Here is a 23,785-nt window from a genome sequence, read left to right as displayed (position 1 = left end):
GGATCTGTATCTTTAGGGGCTGGTTAGTGATGGTATTCCTGGCTCCATGGGTGAAAGAAGACCTGTTTTCTCAAGGAAAGAAAGACAACGTAGGTAATTAACACAAATCTCCAACACACAAACAATGTTGGTAACAAGGCTTGTGAGGTTTGGTCCACTGGGGAATATTATTGACTGATTGGACTTGGTTAAAGAGGCCTCATAAGAAAAAAGTAATGATACTGTATAAAAGTTCAGCCTGATCAAAGGAGGGTCCAAGAAATGACCTGACCTGGTGACCAGACAAGACCTGTGGCAGGATTTGAAGCACTTAAAAACCTGCCAGGGTCACTCTGGGGGCGGTGGTGAGCACCTGCTGAGCTAGACCTCGAATACACTGTTTATGGGGTTCAGAGACATTTGCTTGGAAATGCTTTTGTTGTGAATAAACGGGACTTCACTTTCTGAGAGCTGCCAGGTCACCACCTAACCCAGCCATGGCCTGGCAGAGAACAGGGCTGCAGAAGCTGAGCTGATCGTTGTGAATTGCAGCCTCATGCCCAGCTCTGAAGGGAGAGGATTGCAGAATCCAGCCCCGAGAAGAGTGACAGCTCAGAACGTCAGCCCTCTCTGGGTCACAAGGGGAGTAAATCACACCAAGACCTCAGCCCACTTCACTTTCTTTATTTGCATCACAGATGTCCACAGCTGAGGCCATAATTCTCCTCCCAGGAAGTACTGTGTCTGGAGTGATGCAGAGTCCTTCAGTGGGTCACGCCAGCCTTTCTGAACTCAGCGGTAGAACAGCAGCACTGCGGATTCAATCATCTCCTTGGATACGCTCCAGTGCTGATGGGTTCCGTACCCGTTCCAGTCAAAGGCAGGGAAATCGCCACACTGAACCGGGTTCCCTTCTGGGAAGAACCCTCCTCCACCTATGCAGTGCTGTGGAGAGCACAGAGGAATTGCCAGACAGGAGCAGAGCAGGGGCCCATCTAGCCACTCTCCTGTCTCCAGGACAGTGCCAGATGCTTCAGAGGAAGGTGCAAGCAACCCTGCTATAACCAGTTGGAAAAAATCTTCCCACAGAGAAAGTTACCTCCTGACCCCTCACAGTCAGAAGTCAGCAGGTGCCCTGAAGCATGAGGGTTTAAATCCCTTCCTAACTCTTGGGACTAGAGCCTCCATTGCCCCAACTCTTGTGCAGTCTCTTACTCCGGTGAAATGGGCCCCCAGATGCCAGCATTTGCCACTCACTTTGCACTGGTGTGAATGCCTGCACAAAGGGCAGGGCTAGTTTAGGCCATTGGGTTTGGTTGTTATTATTTATTGTTTTCATTGCAGTATCACTTCGGATCCCCAGTCCTGGACAGACTGACTTTCTGGTGCTAGGTGCTGTACAGACACAGAACATAAATACGGCCCATGCCCCAAGGTGCTCACGATTTATCCTTTACCATAGGAGTTTGGGGGAGACCTGCACTTGGAAGTTTGGCAGGGGCCAGAAAGCTTGATGCAGGAATCCCTGCGGGAGCTTCTCTGGCATGTGCTATGCAGGAGGCCAGACTGGAAGATCCATCATACTGGCCCTTCTGGCCTTTGCATCTGTGGATATGTGAAAGCACCAGAGAAGGGGCTGCTGGGGAAGGGGCTCCATTGGTGTGTATCACATCCTAGAACAGAAATCAAGTCTTGAGCTGGGGAGGCAGCATGGATGAGTGACTACAGCACTAGACTGGGACTCAGGCAAGCTGGGTTTTATTCCTGGCTCTGTCTCTCTGTGCCTCAGTTTCCCCTCCTGTAAAAAATGGGGATGATAATACTGACCTCCTCTGTGCGGCACTTTAAGATTTGATGAAAAAAGCCATACCAGAGCTAGGGATTATTATTACAAATGCTACAGCTAGGGCCCTACCAAATTCACGGTCCATTTTGGTCAATTTCCTGGTCAAAGGATTTTAAAAAATCATAAATTTCATAATTTCAGGTTCTGAAATCTGAAATTTCACTGTGTTGTAATTGTAGGGGTCCTGACCCAAAAAGGAATGGGGGAGTTCATAAGGTAATTGTAGGGGGGGTTACGGAACGTCTCCCCTTACTTCTGTGCTGCTGCTGGCGGTGGTGCTGCCTTCATTGCTGGGCAGCTGGAGAGCGGCGGCTGTTGGCTGGGGGCCCAGCTCTGAAGGCAGAGCCGCCGCCAGCAGCAGCACTGAAGTAAGGGTTGCATGGCATAGTATGGTATTGCCACGCTTACTTCTGCGCTGCTGCTGGTGTGGCATGCCTTCAGAGCTGGGCCCCCGGCCAACAGCTGCTACCTTCCAGCTTCCCAGCTTTGAAGTCAGCACAAACTTAAGGGTGGCAATACCGGGATCCCCCTAAAATAACCTTGTGACACCCGGCAAATCCCTTTTTGGGTCTGGACCCTCAGTTTGAGATATGCTGGTCTACCCCAGGAACTCTGCATAGTATAGAGTAAAAACACACAAAAGACGAGATTTCATGGGGGAAAATCAGATTTCATGGTCCATGACACATTTTTCATGGCCATGAATTTGGTAGAGCCCTAACTACAACTCAGAGCCCCATGGACCTCTCTGGGTCAGGAGCAGACCATGAGTGGAGTTGATTCACTCTCGGCTCCCTGTGGCAGATGCTTTGGCTGCAGGCCCCCTGCTAGCAGAAATTACACCTTGGAAGACTTCCCAGTGGTGCAAAGTGCCCACAGCAGCTTCTGACAACAGAGCTCCTGTGAGCTGTTCCCTCCCAGCAGGTCTCCCCAAAGGAGAGATTTAACATCCACCCCCTTGGCCTGTCCTGGGGGATGATTTCCTCTGTGGCACAGCTGTCCCTACTGGCACAGGGGATATAAACTGAACCTACCCTGCACCAGTGCAGATCTAAAAGGGTCCTTGTGCAGCCGACCAGCTCTGACAATGACACTAGGCAGCCCCAAGGCTGATCAGCTGGTCTTTGCTCCACAGCTAACCCCCAACCTGGCCAGATACTCACAGTCTCGGTGTTACAGCCGGTCACTTTCACCCCAGAACACAGAGCCATGGCCGCCTTCTCATTATTAAACACGCGGAACTGGATGTAGCCAGCGATGAATTCAGCTAGTGACAGAAAAGGGCAGGTCAGGACCATTGTTTGCCATGGACAGATGGAGAGAAGGGACAGAGCTCTGATCCCAGCTGGTCCTGTTGAACTGGGAATGACCAGGGTCTAAGAAGCAGGAACTCCAGTCCCACAAGTGATCAGGAACTGTGAGGCTCAGCTGGGCTGTTCACAGATCTGTCACTGTCATGGCATCTTTCCATTACTAAGAGCTGGTTTATGTTCAGTTGTCTTGTATCATGTTCAAGTGGGGAACACACACCGTGCTCTCTCCTGGGGATTTTCCATTTGCTCTCTCTTGTTGCATCGTTTTCCCTTTCTCTAAACCATTGATACTCAGACTGCAGCTTGCCAGCCGCAAGTGGCTCTTCAATGCATCTCCTGCGGCTCTTTGCAGCACATGCTATTAAAACACTGTTTGAGTTAATTATTAACCAATCTAAGTTATTAACCAGTTAGGATGCTTTTAATCATGTTAACTATTTTAACTATGTTATTAACCAGTTAAGTTATTAACTGGTACTAAGTTATTAACTTATTTGCTGTGAGAATAATATAAAAATATTTTGCCTGTCCTACTATTTAAATATGACTAGTACTATAGTAAATGAAACAATGAATTCCCACTCCTGTGACTCTTTTGGGTAATGCTGATTGCTAATTTGACTCCGGAACCTCTGAGGTCTAACTATCGCTGCTCTAAACCAAGACCATCCAGACTGGAACAACAGGCCCAGAGTTTAAATTCAGAGGGAGCTGTCCAGAGCAGAGCTCTGGTAAATATTTTCAACCCCCCCAGCCCCCCGGAGTTTTTATAGCATGTTGGGAGTGGAGACATGGGGGGACTCCAGGAAATACTCCTTGGGGAACTCTGTGGCACTGCACAATGCAGAAATTAATGGTTTTTTGTGCAGAATTTCCTTTCGCCCCACAGAAATGGGCTGCAGTGCTGCTGGCCACCAGTAGAGGCTGCTGGACCCAGCCTAGCCCAGCTTGCACATAGAAGACACTGCTGGGGGCAGGGGGCGAGAGCTAAAGGGTTCCTGGCAGCGAAGGGAAGGAGGCAGCGTGCAGCAAACTCTGCAAGCCCTGCCCAGGCCCCAGCATTAGTCTGTGTCTCCCTTTGGATCCCTGGGCACTGAGGAGGAGGGGGCGGGTGCCTGGGCTCGGGAGGGCTCTGCAGCTGAGCTCTGCAGGGAAGGGGGTGCAGGTATCTGGGCAAAGGGGGCTGTGGCTGGGCTCTGCGGGGGAAGGGGATGTGACTGTCTGTCCCCCTGCTTGGGCTCTGGGGGAGAGGAGGTAGAGAAGCAGGATCTGGTTGTCGTAGAGGTTTCTTTAACTCTACTCCTGGGGGGGGATTTTTGTGTTTCTGTATGTCACAGACAGACTTGCTGACAGATATTTTGAAATAAATTACCAACATACCTGAAACTGGTGTGACAAGTAACATTTGCAGAATTTTAAAATACTATGTGTAGAATTTTTAATGTTTTGGCACAGAATTCCCCCAGGAGTGAGAATTTAAGCCCTGGGCAGGGCTGATCTGTGCGAGTGGAGACGGAGAACCCGCATGCTCACTGCAGACTTACTTCGGCCGTTTGGAGAGTAATAGTTGGCGGTTTGCTGGGCATCACCATAATCGTAGATGATGGGCACGGCGGGGCCATTGTTGGTCTTGCAGATGCCGGCGCTGTATTTCACTGGGTATTTCTGGGAGACACAAACGCAGCGAGAATCCAGTGTTAGTTTGTCCCTGTGGCAGGGCAGCTCCAGCAGACAAGGCAGCTTCACTGACACATGCTCACTGGGTGATTTGTTCAGTCAGTGCCGCCTCCCACATAGGCCAGCCCTGGGGCACAGCAGTGATCCCAGCAGTGGGCAGGGAAATCTGGCATGTCGGTGCCATTTGGAGTGGATTTATTGCAGCCTCTTTGGGACAGGGAGTGTTGTTCTGTTCTGGATCTGGAGCACTGTGGGGCTCTAGTCTCTGGGAGGTCTGCTAGGGGCTGGCAAAATGCGGGCAGTAAATGATAATAGGTGAGAATCAGCATGTGTCGAGCACCATTGCCCTCTGCCCTGGCACTGAGGAAATACCCCTGCTAGGACAAAGCCTGAACCCCAAAGCCGGGGCTCAAGAGTGAGTCGAGGGCCTGGTCTAGCACCAAATCACCTGTGTCCAATGGCCCCCATCTCCAGGGTGTGAGGTGAGGACAGTCTCTATGGCCCATTGAGCCTCTCTGCTGAGTCTGTCAGCACGTCAGAGACAATGGGGGTGGCTGGTTTGGGACGTGAACACCAGCAGTTGCCTTAGAGCAGCCAGCTCATCTCACACCAAGGTCACTGTCAGACTCCAACGGGCTGTGTCAAGGGGAAGGCTCCTTGTCCCATTATCGGCCCCCCAATATGGAGCGCTTTTAGAGTGTTGAGAATTTTCCCACCCCAGCTCCTCCATCTACACTGGGGCCAGCAGAGCCACCTGGACCCTCCTGCACGCGCCCCTCCAAAACCCCCAGCTCAACGCCATCACCTGGTAGAGTCTGAGGAGGTTGCCCCCCTCCAAGGACAGGAAGCCGGTCTCGGTGTGGTACCTCAGGATGGACCTGTTCTTCCATTCCTTCAGGGGCGTCTTGTTGGTTACATGCCACACGGACAGGTCCTGGGCTTGCAAATCGTAATAACCAGGGTTCTGAAAAGCGAGGATCCAGTTGAAACCTCTCAGCCACATTCCTGGTATTTTCCCGGTGCCCCATCACCGGGGCATCTGGGCACCTCATCAATTGTGGTACATGTATCCTGACACTCGCCCCACAAAGCAGAGAAGCACATTTCCCCATTGTATGGGGGAGAACAGAGGCACAGAGACTAGGTGACTTGCCCTAGGTCACACAAGGGGCCTGTGGCAGGGCAGGGAATGGAAACCAAGGCTGCCAAGCCCTACGTTAGTGCCTTCACCACTGGACCATCCCCACCTATAACCCCCATGCCCGTGTCCCCAATCTGCCTGTGCATTCAACCACATTCTAATGCACCCTCTCTCCCCAGCAGGTAGCTATTGGCCATGGAGAAGGGGACCCCACCTTGTAGTCGTCACTGGTGGAGCCCATCGCGGAGCCGAAGGTGTTGTAATTGGCCCAGTTGCCCTCTCCCTCTGGGTAGTTGATGTTGTTCCCCTGCTGGCTGGACCAGCGATCGCCATTGGTGCACTTGCCGTAGGCGTTGTTCTCGTGCACGCTGGCCACCAGGGTCCAGCCGCCCCCCTTGGTGGTCATGTCGCAGAAGGTCTGGTAGATCTCGCCATTCTCGGTGTGCAGGGTGTAAATCCCATCTGCAGGGGGCAGGATGGGAAGGGGGAAACACCGAGCTGGTCAGCCAGGGCCGGAGAAAGGGGCAGGGCCCTCTCGGAGCCAGCCATTAAATGGGAAACACTCAGGTGAGGAGTTTCTAGTGCCCTGCATCAGGGCCCAAACCCGGAGTCACTGGAGCAGGACGTGCCCCTGCATCTGGGAGCAGAGCAGCCCGATTCCCAGGGACACTAAAGCCCCCTTGGCAGCAGGAAGTGAGTGCAAAATACAGGGACTCCCAGAGGACGGGGCCTGAGCCTTTCCACACACAAGCTGTAGCACTTTAATGATACTGTTGAAGTTAAAGCGCTACAACTCGTTAGAATCATAAAATCACAGAAGGGTTGGAAGAAACCTCAGGAGGTCATGTAGTCCAACTCCCTGCTCAAAGCAGGACCAATCCCCAACTAAATCATCCCAGCCAGGGCTTTGTCAAGCCTGACCTTAAAAACTTCTCAGGATGGAGATTCCACCACCACCCTAGGTAACCTACTACAGTGCTTCACCACCCTCCTAGTGAATTGGTGATCCTAATATCCAACTTAGACCTCCCCCACTGCAACTTGAGACCATTGCTCCTTGTTCTGTCATCTGCCACCACTGAGAATAGCCTAGATCCATCCTCTTTGGAACTCCCCTTTAGGTAGTTGATATCCCCCCCCCCACTTTCTTTTCTGCAGACTAAATAACCCCAATTCCCTTAGCCTCTTCTCATAACTCCTATGCCCCAGCCCCCTAAACATTTTCCTTGCCCTCTGCTGGACTCTCTCCACTTTGTCCTCATCCCTTCTGTATTTGGGGGACCAAAACTGGACACAATACTCCAGAGGTGGCCTCACCAGTGCCAAATAGAGTGGAATAATCACTTCCCTCAATCTGCTGGCAATGCTCCTACTAATACACTCCAATATGCTGTTGGCCTTCTTGGCAACAAGGGCACACTGCTGACTCATATCCAGCTTCTTGTCCACTGTAATCCCCAGGTCCTTTTCTGCAAAACTGCTGCTCAGCCAGTTGGTCCCCGGCCTGTAGCCATGCATAGGATCCTTCCTTCCTTAGTGTGGACACAAATTATTCTTGCTTAAAGGGGCTTTATACTGGGATAGCCATTCCCATAGGGGAGGGAAATAGGCTGTCCCTATCTAAGGCACCTTGCTCCCAGTATAACTGTGTTCACACGGGCTGGATTGGTATCAATATATGAGGAAAAACCATCCCCTGACCTGACACAGTGACATTGGGACAGACGCCATGCGCAGACCAGGCCTAAGTGTAACTGAGAATCAGGCCCGGGGGTAATTTGTGCTAAGGGAAGGCATCAGGCAGGGCCGGCGCTACCATTTAGGCTGCCTAGGCAATCGCCTAGGGTGCCAGAATAATTGGTGGGCGCCGTTTCGCCGGAGGGGGCGGCAGGCGGCTCCGGTGGAGCTGCCGCAGTCGTGCCTGCGGACGGTCGGCTGCTCGCGCAGCTCCGTTGGACCTCCCGCAGGCATCACTGTGGCAGCTCCACCGGAGCCACGGGACCAGCGCGCAGGGTGGCGAAATTGCCGTCCGCCTAGGGCGCTCAAACCCCTAGCGCCGGTCCTGGCACCAGGCCTCATTCAGTGCCCCCTGCCCCTCCTGCTGTCTATGTCCCCGCGCTGTTCCCCTCTTTTGGGCCTGAGCCTGCGGTGACTCTGGAGGTGGAACAATGGATGGAACAGAGGCAGGCAAAGAATCTGCCACCCACTGGCTACACCTGGACTGTCAAAGGGGCTCAGGGAGACCAGCCAGCCCCAGATGAGGCAGCAGGAGCCCCAATGAGCTTTTCTCTGCCGACAGCTGCTGTGTGTGGTGGGGGCCTAAGCAGCAGGGCCCTGGCAGAGAGCTGAGATCTCGTGTCACTTGTTTGCATTGTAAAACGCACCAGCGGGGTGAAGACAACCTGGCACCCACCCCAGCAGGAACAGGAATGCTGGCCAGATCCATTTCAAAGGTTTATTGGGCTATAAAGCGAGGGGAGTGAACCCCTAAATTTCCTTCACCGGTGGAGACAAGGAAGAGCAGAACCTGGGACTCTGTGGGGATCCTGACTAAGAACTAACCAGCCACTGCTGGGAAAGGAACTTTGGTCAGGAAACTCCTGGAACAAACCTTGTGAAGTTACATCTTTGCCGTTAGACAGCGTAATTTTAATTTTGTTTGTTGGGAGCGTTTTCTGGCTGGAGCCCGTCTACTGGAACACACTTCAAGCCTCCCTCGCTTTACTCAATAAACTGGTTTGACTGTTTCTCTAACCCGAGCCCGTGCTTTGGCTGAACTGAGGTGCTTGTTAGCTCCAGTCAAGATATCAAGCTGTTGTTCCTGGTCTGTGCAGTGCTAGGGGCTGTGTGCTGCAGGGAGCTCGGGGGCTGGAGTTCACGGAGTTACTGGCTAGGTGAGGTTTAGGCTAGGAGGGCCCTGAGGAGTTTGCTGGCAAGACAGACAGGTTGGAGCAGGAGGGAGCTGTCAGCTGCAGCACATCTCCCACCTGCTGGGGCTGGCAGGGCATCTCACAGCCAACCCAGTAATGCGGTTCCCCACTGTGCCCACAGGCAGACCGGTGCCCCTGCTCCTGTCACAGAGACGCCCGGGTGCATCTGAACTGACTGGACCCCGCTGTGGCCTTTACACTGGGTCTGGAGCAGGCACCCAACAGAGGCAAAGCAGCTTCTGCAGGTCCAGGGATGCTTCCTCCACACTCACCTCCAGCCCCGTCCCGGGTGGCTTTAATTTCCTTGCAGCTGTGGGGCAGGCTCTGGTAGCTCTGGCCACTCTGGGAGCAGGACGTCTCTTCCCAGTTCTCCAGCAGGTCACGGATGGCGAGTTTCAGTTCAGCAGCACCCACGCTCTCGGCTGCACAGGGGGTGGCTTGGGGTTAGTTAGGAGTTTTCTCTGTTACTATGTATGGGGCCAGAACGGCTTCAGAGTCAAACATTTTATACTCTAGATTGTCAGCCATTAGGGGCTGTTCTGGGTTTGTACCACACCTGGAACCACAGGAACTGGTCCAGGACCGGGGCACCTCGGCATGACCGTAACCTAGAGTAATACAAGTAATCCCTGGGCTCCAGGATACGGACAGAAGAAATTCACTGGAGCAGGTTCCTGGTGAGCTGGGGTGGAAGGAGGCTGCCTGCCAGTTGGGGTCGTTATTGCCTCACTTGTGTAGCAGCAAAGCCTCCCCTGTAGCAACCCGCCCAGCTCTCCCCTGCATGTATCACAGCCCTGGCCCCAGAGGCAGGGTCTGAGTTTGGGCAAATTAGTTCCCAGAAGAGGAAAACGAAACAGCCACTTACCGCAAGGGGTCGCCCTGGTCACTGAGATGAGGAGCAGCAGGAGAGCGAGTTGCTTCATTGTTGACTTTGCAGCAGGGAAAACAGTAAATCAGCTGGTTAATAGCCAGGTTGGGGCTAGTTAGTGTCACAGAGCACAGGAGGGGGGGTGGCTCCTCTCCAAACCTCCTGCTCCCAGCGCTGCCCTGGCTCTCTGCATAACCTGCCCGTGGCACTAACCCGCAGCCCTTGAGTTCAACGGGGTTTGCAGTGACATCCTGAGAGCAGCTCTCATCTTCAGAGTCCATTGAGGGCTCAATGATGGGCTTGTGGGGTGGGAAGCTGAGGTGAGCTGGGCTGGGAGGGGAGCACCGGGGACCATGGTGCTGCACAGGGTGCCGGGAGGAATCCAAGTAGCATTACGTGCACAGAACAAGCCCTCCCCCTGTACCCCTTCTGCTAACTGAGCCTCACATTACCCGTGTAGGATGGCCAGGTCTCATTATATCCATTTTGCAGATGGGGAAACTGAGGCAGATAGTGCCTGAGCTGAAGCCCATTGAAGTCAGTGGAATGCCTCACACTGGCTCCAGTCAGCGTTGGGATCAGGTCCAGAAAAGGGAAGCGAGGGGATCGGTTCCCAAGTCCCATCTCAGACCTTTCTCTAGGAGTGTCTCTCCTTGCTTTGCAGCAGAACTGACACCAGCACATTTCACTCATACCGTGGAACCTGCCTGCACATGGCAAGGCCACAGCTTCATGAGCCCAGCCAAAGGGCCCTGCAGCACAACTATCAGGGCTAGTGGCAGGCAGAGGGGGTTTGTTAAGGCTCAGATTCAGGAGAGGTGGGTTCAATTCTCCCCCTGTCACTGACTCCTCAGGCAGGTGATGGGCTCTCTCTGGGCTCAGCTCCCCAACTGTAAAATGGGTGAAAACCATCCCTACTTCACCAGGGTGCTCTGAGGATAAGTGCATTGAGGCTCATGTGTGCTGTGGTGCTGGGCAGCCAGATGGACCCATGCTGATGCTGTGTAATAATAATGCCTAGTGCTGCTCATGAGTGGATCTCAGTAGCATTATCCTCATTTTACAGATGTAGAGAAACCAACAATGTCTTGGGCTTTTTAAAGCTACTATTTGTCATGTTGACATATCACAACTACTGCTACGTGACATCCCGGAGTAATGTACCAAGGGAAGGGTCAGGACTCACCTGGTTCCCAGTTCCAGTGTCACTGAGGTGTCTCACTACAGAGTTCAGAAACAGAAGCTTCTCACCAGGGAGGCAGAGCTATTCCTCTGATGCATCAATCGCAGATCTAACCTTTTAAAGGGAGTGGAACCACCCAATAAAGGCAAACACAGATTACAAATACCAGAACTCTCCAGGCACCCCACCCAGGGGCTGAGGAGACGGTTTCCAGTGAAAACGTTAATCAGGATCAAATCTAGTTAATGTTCCAGGTATTTGAATTTATTGCCCTTCGAAACAACCTCTGCCAGTCCACCCCGGAAACTCCATGTTGATGCAAAGGCTTATGGCAGGCCTGACATTACTGCATTATCACTATTATTTGCATGCTGTGGCTGAATGTTGATTCAGGTGGTGGAGTTGAATGGTCCTGATGAAGCCAAGAAGGAAGTTGGAGCTCTGTGGATCATCCACTAATATAATAACAAGGCAGCGTAAAGCAGGAGCTTTGCTATTTAGGTTTCATTGAAACAGCATCTCTGCCCTTTGTCACAGATCCACAGATCTGGTGCTTTTTATCAATTCTGGACCGGTCACTGGGAGGACCCCTTCAGTGCCGCAGACCCGCTTTAGGGTCACACTCTCACTAGGGTAAGCCTCTTGGCTTCACTACCTCCTTAGACCGAACCCTGGAGCCTTAAGCACTCCACTTTGCACCATGAGCTTACTTCAGCCAGTCCACCTGAGTTGGACACCTGAGAGAGACTTGAACACCTAAAAGGAGAAATGCACCCCCACCTTCACCATGTGTAGTATGGTGGCCAGGTGCCTGGTTTTCAACAGGAATGTCCGGTTCGAAAAGGGGACCTGACAGTATCTGGTCAGATCTACACACTGGACACCCAAAGTCCGGTTACTGTAGGCAGGAGAGGTGGGGAGGCCATCACCTACACCAGCCCCTATTCAGCCAAGCTTTCCTCCTACCAGCGTCAGGTGGCTGCAGCTCCCAGCCCTGGCTCCACAAGTGAGTCTCTCCTAGCTGGGAAGAAGGGAGGAGAGGCGGTGGGAGAGGGGAAAAGCAGTGAGCAAAGAGGCGAGCGGGGCAGAGGAGTGAACAGGAGTGAGGATTCAGGGGAAGAGGTGGGATGGGGGAGGTTCCAGCACACCTGCCGGAGTGCCTGGTTGTAAAATATTAAAAAATTGGCAACTCAAATGTGCAGCAACTCTTAGCCAGTGTGGTAAAGACCACAGGGTTTATGAGATGTCTGGAACACAACGTAGAAAGTCCTTGGTTAGCCCAGAGAACAGAAAGTTACAGCCTGGTCCATCTGGGTCAGTCCCAGAGAACAGAGCCCTCTGACCCCTCTTTAATCTCAGTCCAGGAGTGCCTCTTGCCTCTAGGAACCCATACTTAACATGCCCATCGGGCCCCTCCTCTGTCCTTTGTTTCTGTTCCTGGGCAAACATGGACACCTGACCCTGCTCCTGAGCGCTTTGCCTAGAGCGTTGGACCAGCAAAAGGGTCTCTGTGTGGTTTTGTAAACTGACTCTGAAGCAGGACTGAGGAGGCCCTGTTATATACAGGCCACAGGACTTCCCTGAATTAATTTGCTTGAATGAGAAGAAATAATGGTGCACCATTCCTACCTACGTCCTATAATGAGGTGTGTCATTCCTACACAAGCTGCTGTAATGGGGCACACAGATACTATGGCCCTGGGTGCCATTATAAAATCCTAGACAGAGAGACAGCTAACTCTCCGGACAGCGACAGCCTCTCGGCTCCAAGCTCACTCTGTCTTTTCAAACATTCTTCCTCCACTCAAATCCTGGCTCTGCTCTGACCTGACCCATATTTACATCTCCCGCTGGAAGCGATTCCTAGATTCCAAGGTCAGAATGGACCACTATGATCATCTAAACTGACCTCCTGAATCACCCAGGCCACAGAACTTCCCTGAATTAATTCCTGTTTGAGACAGATCAGATCTTCTAGAAAAACATCCAATCTTGATTTAAAAATTGCCAGTGAGGGAGATCCATCACGACTCTTGATGAATTGTTCCAGTGGCTAGATACCCTCACTCTTAAAAATGTGCTCCTTATTTTCAGTCTGATGTTGTCCAGCTTCAGCTTCCAGCCACTGGACCTTGTTATTTCTTTGTCTACCAGAATGAACAGCCTATTATCAAAGTTTTGTTCCCCATGTAGGTACTCATAGACTGTGACCAAGTCACCCCTTAACTTTCTCTTTCACATAAATAGATTCAGCTCTTGAGTCTCTCACTATAAGGCAGGTTTTCCAATCTTTTAATCATTCTCATGGCTCTTCTTTGAACCTTTTCTATTTTATCAGCATCCTTCTTGCATTGTGGACACCAGAACTGGACACACTCACTTCCATGCAGTGTTTTCCCCAGGAATTGAAATAAGGGGGATTGTAGTGGGGTGGTTACCAGGAAAGGGCTGTGGCTGGGGCAAGAAGTCTGGGCTGATTGGGGAAAGTAAGCTCAGCTGTGACCAAGCCCCAGTCAGGCCTAGCTGGCCCCTATAAAAGGCTGTGAGCCAGATGCCCAGGCAGTCTCCCTCTGCCTGTAGAGGGAGAAGGGCCTGGCTACAGAGAGCTTACACAGGGTATCTGAGTGGAGCAGGGCTGGGGAAAGGCAAAGGGAGCTGGGGAGCTCCAGCCTAGGAAAGCCCCAGGCTGCAGGCCTAGTAAGACTTATTAGCTACTGGGTTGCAGGGGGCAGCCCATGGGTAGGCAGAGGCAGCAGGTCTGAACCCCCTTTGCTTATAATGAGTGGCTGATACTGCAGTCTGCCCCAGTGAGCGGGGGCTAGACAGGGACTGGCAGTAGTCTAACACTGAGGTGAAGTGGGGATAGTGGGTGGGGATTCCCCTGGGTGGGAGAGATCCTGAGGCTGTGAGCAGTTACTGCCAGAGGGGCAGCACCCCAGGTCAAAGGGGCACCGGGTCCAGGGAGGGACACGGGGGCCAATGGCAAGTGGATCACTGGCCTGAAAAGGTCACTTTGGGATTGAAGAGCTAATTCCCATGGATGACCAGCAGGAGGCGCCGCAGGGGTGAATCCACAATGTTAGAGGGGTGTTCAGATGTACGGGGGGGGGGTCACGGCCAATGTGGGGTGAGATTGTGAGGGTGAAGGTGGGCTTTATGGCACGATAGTAAAAACTGAAAAATGTTTCATGACCATTTTATTAGATTTTAAAATCATCACACAAATTTAAAGTTGGCTACTCAAGCCTTCTATGAAGCACGACATCTACGTCCTTCTTGGTTTCTTGTTATAATTTTGCACAACTCTGTTAATGAACTTCTTGAATGCGATGTGTTCATCTTTGGTGGCTTCTCGTGTGTCTGGTACTTCCATTCCTTCAACTGATATGCTCATTATTTCAGCTGAGCTCTCAGTTGGGGAACCTCGCTGCTAGTGTAGACTGGGCCATCTCTTCCACAGAAACACCGTCCCACAGCAGATCTAAGCACTTAGACCTGATTCTCAGTGATTTCAGCTATAGTGATCACTTAACAGAACAAAAGGCTATTTATGGAGCCTAATCAGCTCTGTCTTTAAACAGTGGAGAGGGGCAGGTCTAATAGTACTTGTGACTCAGGCAAATAATCCAGTAAAACACTTGTCCCCATGCTCTCTCTTGATGTCCTCAGTCAGCACAGGCTAAGTACAGTTCTACTGCCCTTTACTCATACAATAAGAATAATGACGTTTCTTTACCCTCCACATTCAAGTGATTTGTAACCAAACTCCAGCCAAAATCTATCAGTTGGGCAACAGCTCTGTTTACTTGATACCTAGGTAGATTAGTGTGAATGTTAATACAATCTGGACCAGAAGCCTTTCCCTCAAGCTCCAGCTCATCACTAGCTGTCAGGGAGAGCTCATTTAGACTTTGCCTTCAAATCATCATTTGAAATTATTATGTTGGCCAACATCACCGAAATGAATGCACTGATATTATCATAAAAAACAACAGCTGTATAGGGAAGCTAGTCTATGTTCAAACTTTTCAAATCTATTATACTTTCTCAGATACATGTATTTTATCATACACTGTATATGCCTTTAAAGTGTGTATTAATGTTTCAATTTCAATTCAAATTTCCAAACAATCACTAAATTGGCAACACTGCATGTAACTAGTTCATAAAACTGGGATGGGGGGTGTTGGGGAAATTTGGGGTGGGGGAACACCCCCTTGGGGGTGAGGATGTAGGGAAATCCCTGCTTCTGTGCCAATAATATAACTTCTCTAATCCTACTTGAGATTCCCCCATCTATGCAGCCAATGATTGTACCAGCCCTTTTGGCCACAGCAAGTCTTTTTCAGGGTCACTACTTCCCAGGATAGAGTCCCCCATTCTGTAAATATGGCCTGCTTTCTTTGTTCCTAGATGCATGACTTTACATTTGGCTGCATTAAAAGGCATATTGTTTGCTTGGGTCCAGCTTAGTAAGTGATGAAGCTGCATTTTTAATGAAAAATGTTGATTAAAAAAAATTAAACGTCCCGATAGAGCAGCACTGATGTCAATGGAGTGATGTTGATGTGCACTAGGAAATCCAATCTCTTTTATAGCCTGACCTCTCTGCAGTATCGTCAATCCCGTGTGTTCAAAAATCACACGTCAGGGCCTTGAAAATCATAAGATTTAAAAAAAATAATACCTTGCGGAGACGGGGGTATCTGCCTTTGAGCTTTTCTCCACAACCCTGAGGGACTGAAAAATACTTTTTAGTTAACTGCAAATGTGGCTGTGGGATCTGGTGCTTTAATTAAAACAAGAACTATCTCAAGATTTGGTTAAAATCATGATGGTTTCCAACTCTGCAAAAACTTTAATAATGATTGGAGATGTACCTATCTCTTAAAACTGGAAAGTACCTTGAAAGGTCATTGAGTCCAGCCCCCTGCCTTCACTAGCAGGGCCAAGTACTGATTTTTGCCCCAGATCTGTAAGTGGCCCCCCCCTAAGGATTGAACTCACAACCCTGGGTTTAAGCAGACTAGTGCTCAAACCACTGAGCTATCCATCCCCTCTTCCTTTTGGGGAGCCCAGTTCCAAGGCACTCACATGTGGTGAGCCACAGATTCAATCTCTTAGCCATTGCTCAGCATGTATCTGAAGTCAGGGAGGGGATAGCAAGGAGACAGGCTTATGGGGTTTTCCCAAAGTGGATCACACCTAGCTCTGTTTCTCCCGCACAACTCTTCCAGTCCCTGATCCAAGGCCAGGCACCTGTGGAGGAGGGTGGTTAGGGTGCACCCTTCGGGGCAGTTTATGGTGAGCACCCAGAAGAGGAGAGGTTTGAGGTGAGAAGCTAAGAGGAGTAATTTAGGGTGGACACCCAGGGGGAGGAATTCAGTGCGAGCACCTGGGGGGGTGATTTTGGTTCAGCAGCTGAGTTAAGTGCTTCTCCATGAACAGCTGGAGGGGAACTGTTCTATAGGTATCCAGCTGGGGGAAGGAGTTTAGGGTGAACACCTGCCGGGGGAGAGTGTTTGTGTGAGCATCCGGGGGTGGGATATGATCACTGCAGGAGCAGTTTGAGGTGAAAATGTGGCAGAGGCTGGTTAAGGGGAGAACCTTGGAGCGGGAGTGGCTTGGTGTGAGCACCTGGAGGAAGAGTGTTGGGTGACTACAAAGTGTGTCATTACAGTGAGGCTCACACACACGCACACACACACACACACATCATCAGTATGTTACAGCCTGGGGTGGGGCTGCTGCAGCGTTGTGGGCGGGTGCTGGCAGAGCATCCTCTCCTAGGGCCAGGGGATCTTTGACCCCCATGTAGAACTTCCTCCAGGCACAGGCAGTTTAGCCCCATCCTGGCTCTTGTATATATCAGGCAAGACACAGTGGGACAGACCCCAGAGGGTGTAAATTGTCTCTGCTCCACTGAAGTCGAAGGAGTGAGTTACACCAGCTGTGGATCTGGCCCAGGCGCTCTCCTCCCTCTGGTCTTTCTGAACATTGCCAGTGTTCAGCTGCTGACCCTGCACATGACCCCAGAGGAGCTGCAACCTCCCACCCCTGGCTCCTTGAACTCCCCAACACTACCGGCCTGCCCAGCTTGTCTGCTCCCTCTCTAATGCCGGTAACAATGCTGGGTTCCCAGCCAGCCCGTTACAGGCCTGATTCTACTCACACTGACCGACTGTGAAGTCACTCCTGATTCACCCCCAGGTGAGCGAGTGGCAGTCGGCCAGGCCAGTTCAAGGGAGGAGCAAATGGGAGGTGCAGAGAGGAAGTGATGTTAAAAATGATAAATTGAAAATACAGCTTGGCCACATTTCTTTCCAATAACCCCCTGCTTGGGCAGAGGGCTTCTCCTCGTTAGAGCCCAAAGCAATATCCCCCTTTTACAGATGGGCTAACTGAGGCAGAAAGAGGGAAGCAGCCTACCCAGGGTCACCCAGAAGAGTAATGGTGGAGCTGGAGTTAAATCCACATCTCCTAAGTCCCAGTCTAATGCCTAACCATTAGGCTACACTCCCTACAGAGGCAGCTGTGTGGTTGAAAGTCCAGAGCAGGCTTAAAAGAGCTACAAAGGGATCTCACAGAACTCGGTGACTGGGCAACAAAATGGCAGATGAAATTCAGTGTTGATAAATGCAAAGAAGTGCACATTGTAAAACATAATTCCAACTAAACATACAAAATAATGGGGTCTAAATTAGCTGTTACCACTCGAGAGAGATTTTAGAGTCATTGTGGATAGTTCTCGTAAAACATCCACTCAATGTGCAGCGGAAGTCAAAAAGGGTAACAGAATGTTGAGAATCATTAAGAAGGGGATAGATAATAAGACAGAAAATATCATATTGCCTCTCCATAAATCCATGGTATGCCCACATCTTGAATACTGCATGCAGATGTGGTCATCCCATATCAAAAAAAATATATTGGAATTGGAAAAGATTCAGTAAAGGACATAAAAAATTATTAGGGGTATGGAACAATTTCCGTATGAGGAGAGATTAATAAGATTGTCTGTCTGTTTTCCCAGCTGAAAAGTCCTAATTAAGTGACAAGATGATTGAGGTCTATAAAATCATGACTGGTGTAGAGAAAGTAAATAAGGAAGTGTTATTTACTCCTTCTCATAACACAAGAACTACGGGTCACCAAATGAAATTAATAGGCAGCAGGTTTCAAACAAATAAAAGGAAGTATTTATTCACACAATGCACAGTCAACCTGTGAAATTCTCTGCCAGAGGATGTTGTGAAGACCAAGACCATAAGAGGGTTAAAAAAAGAACTAGATAAGTTCATGGTGGAAAAACAAGAAAAACCTTTATTACGCTAACCATAAATGGTTTCAGAGTGAATCTCACAGACTGATGAGTCCAGAATATTACCTCTGAGGGAATTCTACGTCACTGTGCACGTGCAGAACTCATGTGCCGCGCAGAATGTTTTTTCTGAGAAAATACATTCTGCCAGAAAGATGCTTCAGTTACACCTTTTGCCCACCAGGGGTCCCTGTGGCACCAGAGCTGCCACTCCTGGGCAAGGAAGAGAAAGAGGCTGCCTTCCTCACAGTGTCCTGCCCATGGGGTCAAGTCAGGTGGAATGGGATATGGGGAGATGGACAGCATGGAGCACATGGGACTGCTGGCAGAGTCACAGATTGGGGTTCAGAAGGTCTACTGGGGGGCAGACTAGGGCAGGGTCTGAATGATTGTGGGGGTGCAGGGCCACATGGGTTACCCTAGTTTTTCTGACAGATAAAATATGCAGAATTTTAAAATATTGTATGCAGAATTTTAATTTTTTTGGTGCAGAATTCCCCCAGGAGTAAGAAGCTATCACTGCACAGTGAAGAAACCCCAAAGCATCAGGGAAAAAATGAACTGCTTTATAAATAACAGACTGGTCAACTAATTTCAGTCTGTCATACCATTGAGTATGCAATCATCTACAGAGACATTATAGAAACCACTGGCTGGGCCAGGTTTAGTTGTTGTTTAAAAATATATATTATTGACCAAAATAAGTTCATGTGCCTGTGATTTTAGATCTTTAACACAATAGCCAAATTCATACATATTTCAGTGATACTGTATTGTTGCTGTATACTTCTTTGTTAATTGATATACTAGCATTTTATCAGGAATGTGCACAAGACTCAAGAGATGGGCAAAAGACTATTCTGCAGTCCGATATTTTTTAAAATAGGAGACTCCAAAATCTAGATGAAATTATTGGGTATATTGCAAGATTATCTGAGTCTGGAGATCTATTTGAAACAGGTGATATGAAAAATATGTTTGTTTATATATGTGCATGAGTGCATGCATCTAACAAAACATTGACTATTTTGACCAACAGGCAGCAGAAACTGTCTCTGAACCTGTAATTCATGGAGTTAAGGGCCCAGTTACTGAAGAAACAGCACACCATATACAATGTGTATGCCATTGCTAAACCGTTTAACCAGCTACAACTAAAAATTAACCAGTTAATTGCAGCAAACAATATAAAGGCAAGGAAAAAACAAATTGGTGAAGAAATGTTGAATGTTGTGGCATATAACAAGTCTGGGGATTTTCTAAGGCAAAACAATTGTACTTTAGCAAGCCCATAATGATGGGTGGAAGTTCAGGTCTCCCTATGAAATTCTGCAAACATTAAGAAATTAAACCTTAAAATTAACTCACTAACTGATGGGTTAGGTCAATCCATTACAAAAGGGGGAGGGACTAGTACTTTCATCATGCAGCAACAGTAATTAATTATTAGTAATATGCATTTTATTTCACAAAATTTAAAATGGATTAATATACCTAGAAATACTGCAGTTGATTTATTAGATAATAATTTTGTTTTTCGGGCAATTACATGCAGTACATGATACTGAATTTGTTGTGCATCTAATGCAGAGAATACAAGAAATCAAACAGAGGAAGGGAAGTGATCAAGGTTGTTAAACAGCACACTTATCTCAACTGTCATGGGGGACCCTGTGCATTGGGCAGGGTCGCCCCCTGTTGGCCCAGTGCGGGGTAGGTACATCCTATCACACAGTCGTCAGGACTCCCTGTGAGATCAGGTAATTGAGGCAAGGAGGGCCCAGGACTCCTGATGGGCCGAAGCAAACAAACAGTCTATAGCCCCTGAGCCTCCAGGCTGGGGCGGGTAATAGCAATTGGGTTTCTGACCCTCTGGGCAGGACAGAACAAACAGTGTCTGTAGCCACTGGGCAGGACAGAGTAAACAAATTATCTATGGACCTGAGCCTCCTGGGTGGGGCAGGCAAACAAACAGTAGCTACGCCTAGTGGCCAGTGGGGTGGGGTAGGGGAACCCAGGCCCACCCGTGCCACCGGATTCCAACCCAAGGCCCTATGAAGTTGGGAGATTCTCTCTTAAGGGTTTACACAGTGACTTCTACAAAAGTCCCTGGCTCACTTCCTACTGCTAGGTACATCCTCGGCATTTCCCCAGGTGGCAGTGGCTTGGCATCCCAGTCAGTCTCCACAGTCGGCTGGTTGTCCACTATATAGTCCGGGTCCACAGCTTCCACCGCTTGGAGAGTCAGAGGTGCCTTTGCTGAAGCCTGCAGCACACGTCCTTCCTCCTCCTCAGCCAGCTCAGACAGAGCTGGGCTGCCTCCTTTTATTCTCCCTTCCATCAGGAGCATGCACAGCAGGGGCAAGGAGGTGTGGCCTCCTGGGCCCACAGTGATTGGTCTGGCCCCACTGGCCCAGTGTGGGTTTGGTACACCCCATCACACACCTTCCTGCTTAAGTTATGTGGTTCTCCCTTGTCTCCCTCACATCCTACCCAGGAAAAGAAGTCAGCATTCGCATGGGCTCGCCCCAGGCACTGAAGTATCTCAGACTCATAGGGCTTGAGGGATCCATTGGAGGGGCATGTGGTCTCTGACAAGCTGAAGGGGATTCCCCAACAGATAATAAAGTAGGGCTTCAACGGCCCATTTCACTGCCAGTGCCTCTTTTTCTCATAGACCCATAGACTCATAGACTCTAGGAGTGGAAGGGACCTCGAGAGGTCATCGAGTCCAGTCCCCTGCCCTCATGGCAGGACCAAATACTGTCTAGACCATCCCTAATAGACATTTATCTAACCTACTCTTAAATATCTCCAGAGATGGAGATTCCACAACTTCCCTAGGCAATCTATTCCAGTGTTTAACTACCCTGACAGTTAGGAACTTTTTCCTAATGTCCAACCTAAATCTCCCTTGATGCAGTTTAAGCCCATTGCTTCTTGTTCTATCATTGGAGGCTAAGGTGAACAAGTTTTCTCCCTCCTCCTGATGACACCCTTTTAGATACCTGAAGACTGCTATCATGTCCCCTCTCAGTCTTCTCTTTTCCAAACTAAACAAACCCAATTCCTTCAGCCTTCCTTCATAGGTCATGTTCTCAAGACCTTTAATCATTCTTGCTGCTCTTCTCTGGACCCTCTCCAATTTCTCCACATCTTTCTTGAACTGTGGTGCCCAGGACTGGACACAATACTCCAGTTGAGGCCTAACCAGCACAGAGTAAAGCGGAAGAATGACTTCTCGTGTCTTGTTTACAACACATCTGTTAATGCATCCCAGAATCACGTTTGCTTTTTTTGCAACAGTATCACACTGTTGACTCATATTAAGCTTGTGGTCTACTATGACCCCTAGATCTCTTTCTGCCATACTCCTTCCTAGACAGTCTCTTCCCATTCTGTATGTGTGAAACTGATTGTTCCTTCCTAAGTGGAGCACTTTGCATTTATCTTTATTGAACTTCATCCATATTACCTCAGACCATTTCTCCAATTTGTCCAGATCATTTTGAATTTTGACCCTGTCCTCCAAAGCAGTTGCAATCCCTCCCAGTTTGGTATCGTCCGCAAACTTAATAAGCGTACTTTCTTTGCCAACATCTAAATCGTTGATGAAGATATTGAACAGAGCCGGTCCCAAAACAGACCCCTGCGGAACCCCACTTGTTATACCTTTCCAGCAGGATTGGGAGCCATTAACAACTACTCTCTGAGTACGGTTATCCAGCCAGTTATGCACCCACCTTATAGTAGCCCCATCTAAATTGCACTTTCCTAGTTTATCTATAAGAATATCATGAGAGACCGTATCAAATGCCTTACTAAAGTCTAGGTATATCACATCCACCGCTTTTCCCTTATCCATAAGGCTTGTTATCCTATCAAAGAATGCTATCAGATTAGTTTGACATGATTTGTTCTTTACAAATCCATGCTGGCTATTCCCTATCAGCTTACCACCTTCCAAGTGTTTGCAGATGATTTCTTTAATTACCTGCTCCATTATCTTCCCTGGCACAGAAGTTAAACTAACTGTCTGTAGTTTCCTGGGTTGTTTTTATTTCCCTTTTTATAGATGGGCACTATATTATCCCCCTTCCAGTCTTCTGGAATCTCCCTCATCTCCTCATCTTCTAGTGGAGTCCCTCAAGGATCGGTTTTGGGACCGATCTTATTTAACCTTTTTATTACGGACCTTGGCACAAAGAGCGGGAATGTGCTAATAAAGTTTGCGGATGACACGAAGCTGGGGGGTATTGCTAACACGGAGAAGGACAGGGATACTATTCAGGAAGATCTGAACCACCTTGTTAACTGGAGTAATAGGAACAGGACGAAATACAATAGTGAAAAGTGCAAGGTTATGCATTTAGGAACTAATAATAAGAATTTTGGATATACGTTGGGGGCGCATCAGTTGGAAGCGACGGAGGAGGACAAGGACCTTGGGGTGCTGGTTGATAGCAGGATGACTATGAGTCGCCAATGTGATACAGCTGTTAAAAAAGCAAATGCGATTTTGGGAAGCATCAGGCGGGGTATTTCCTGCAAGGATAATGAGGTGTTAGTACCGTTATACAAGGCGTTGGTGAGACCCCATCTGGAATACTGTGTGCAGTTCTGGTGTCCCATGTTCAAGAAGGATGAATTCAAACTGGAACAGGTTCAGAGACGGGCTACAAGGATGATCCGAGGAATGGAAAAACTGCCTTATGAAAGGAGACTCAAAGAGCTTGGCTTGTTTAGCCTGGCCAAAAGAAGGCTGCGGGGGGATATGCTTGCTCTATATAAATATATCAGGGGGGTTAACGTTAGGGAGGGAGAGGAATTATTTAAGTTTAGTACTAATGTAGGCACGAGGACGAATGGGTATAAGCTGGATATTAGGAAGTTTAGACTTGAAATTAGACGAAGGTTTCTAACCATTAGGGGAGTGAAGTTCTGGAACAGCCTTCCGAGGGAAGTAGTCGGGGCAAAAGACTTTCCTGGCTTTAAGACAAAGCTCGATAAGTATATGGAGGGGATGTTATGATAGGATTGTCATTTGGGCAATTGATCTTGGATTACCACCAGATAGGTCTGCTCAATGATCTGCGGGGAGATGTTGGATGACATGGGAACTGAGTTACTGCAGAGAATTCCTTCTTGGGTGCTGGCTGGTGAGTCTTGCCCACATGCTCAGGGTTTAGCTGATCGCCATATTTGGGGTCGGGAAGGAATTTTCCTCCAGGGCGGATTGGCAGGGGCCCTGGAGGTTTTTCGCCTTCCCCTGCAGCATGGGGCACGGGTCGCTTGCTGGTGGTTTCTCTGCAGCTTGAGGTCTTCAAACCAGTTTTGAAGATTTCAATAACTCGATCCTGGGATAGGGGTTGTTATAAAATTGGATGGGTGGGGTTCTGTGGCCTGCCTTGTGCAGGAGGTCAGACTAGATGATCAGATTGGTCCCTTCTGACCTATTAGTCTATGAGTCTATGAGTCTATGATTTCCCAAAGATAATAGCTAGAGGCTCAGATACCTCCTCTATTA

General features: G+C 49.3%; 1 protein-coding gene across 1 annotated transcript; it reads right to left on the bottom strand.

The window, feature by feature from the left end:
- Positions 1-600: 600 nt before the first annotated feature.
- LOC115639393 (intelectin-like protein) lies at positions 601-9,815 on the bottom strand. Its single transcript, XM_030542087.1, has 7 exons — positions 9,752-9,815; positions 9,159-9,308; positions 6,171-6,418; positions 5,621-5,779; positions 4,683-4,803; positions 2,989-3,092; positions 601-924 (listed from the first exon to the last, which is right to left on the bottom strand). Exons 1-7 carry the CDS (start codon positions 9,807-9,809, stop codon positions 772-774), a joined length of 993 nt encoding a protein of 330 aa, XP_030397947.1. The 5' UTR covers positions 9,810-9,815; the 3' UTR covers positions 601-771.
- Positions 9,816-23,785: the final 13,970 nt, after the last annotated feature.

Source organism: Gopherus evgoodei, chromosome 24 (assembly GCF_007399415.2).
Source record: "Gopherus evgoodei ecotype Sinaloan lineage chromosome 24, rGopEvg1_v1.p, whole genome shotgun sequence".
In the NCBI taxonomy this organism is placed as follows: Eukaryota; Metazoa; Chordata; order Testudines; family Testudinidae; genus Gopherus; species Gopherus evgoodei.
This window is presented reverse-complemented; position numbering and strand designations above follow the sequence as displayed.

Coding starts and splice junctions, on each gene's coding strand:
- LOC115639393 (XM_030542087.1), bottom strand. CDS start 9,809: ATGAAGCAACTCGCTCTCCTGCTGCTCCTCATCTCAGTGACCAGGGCG. Junction 6,419..9,158: donor CACCCGGGACGGGGCTGGAG/GTGAGTGTGGAG, acceptor TGCCCCCTGCAG/ATGGGATTTACACCCTGCAC. Junction 4,804..5,620: donor ACCTCCTCAGACTCTACCAG/GTGATGGCGTTG, acceptor TGTGTCTCCCAG/AAATACCCAGTGAAATACAG.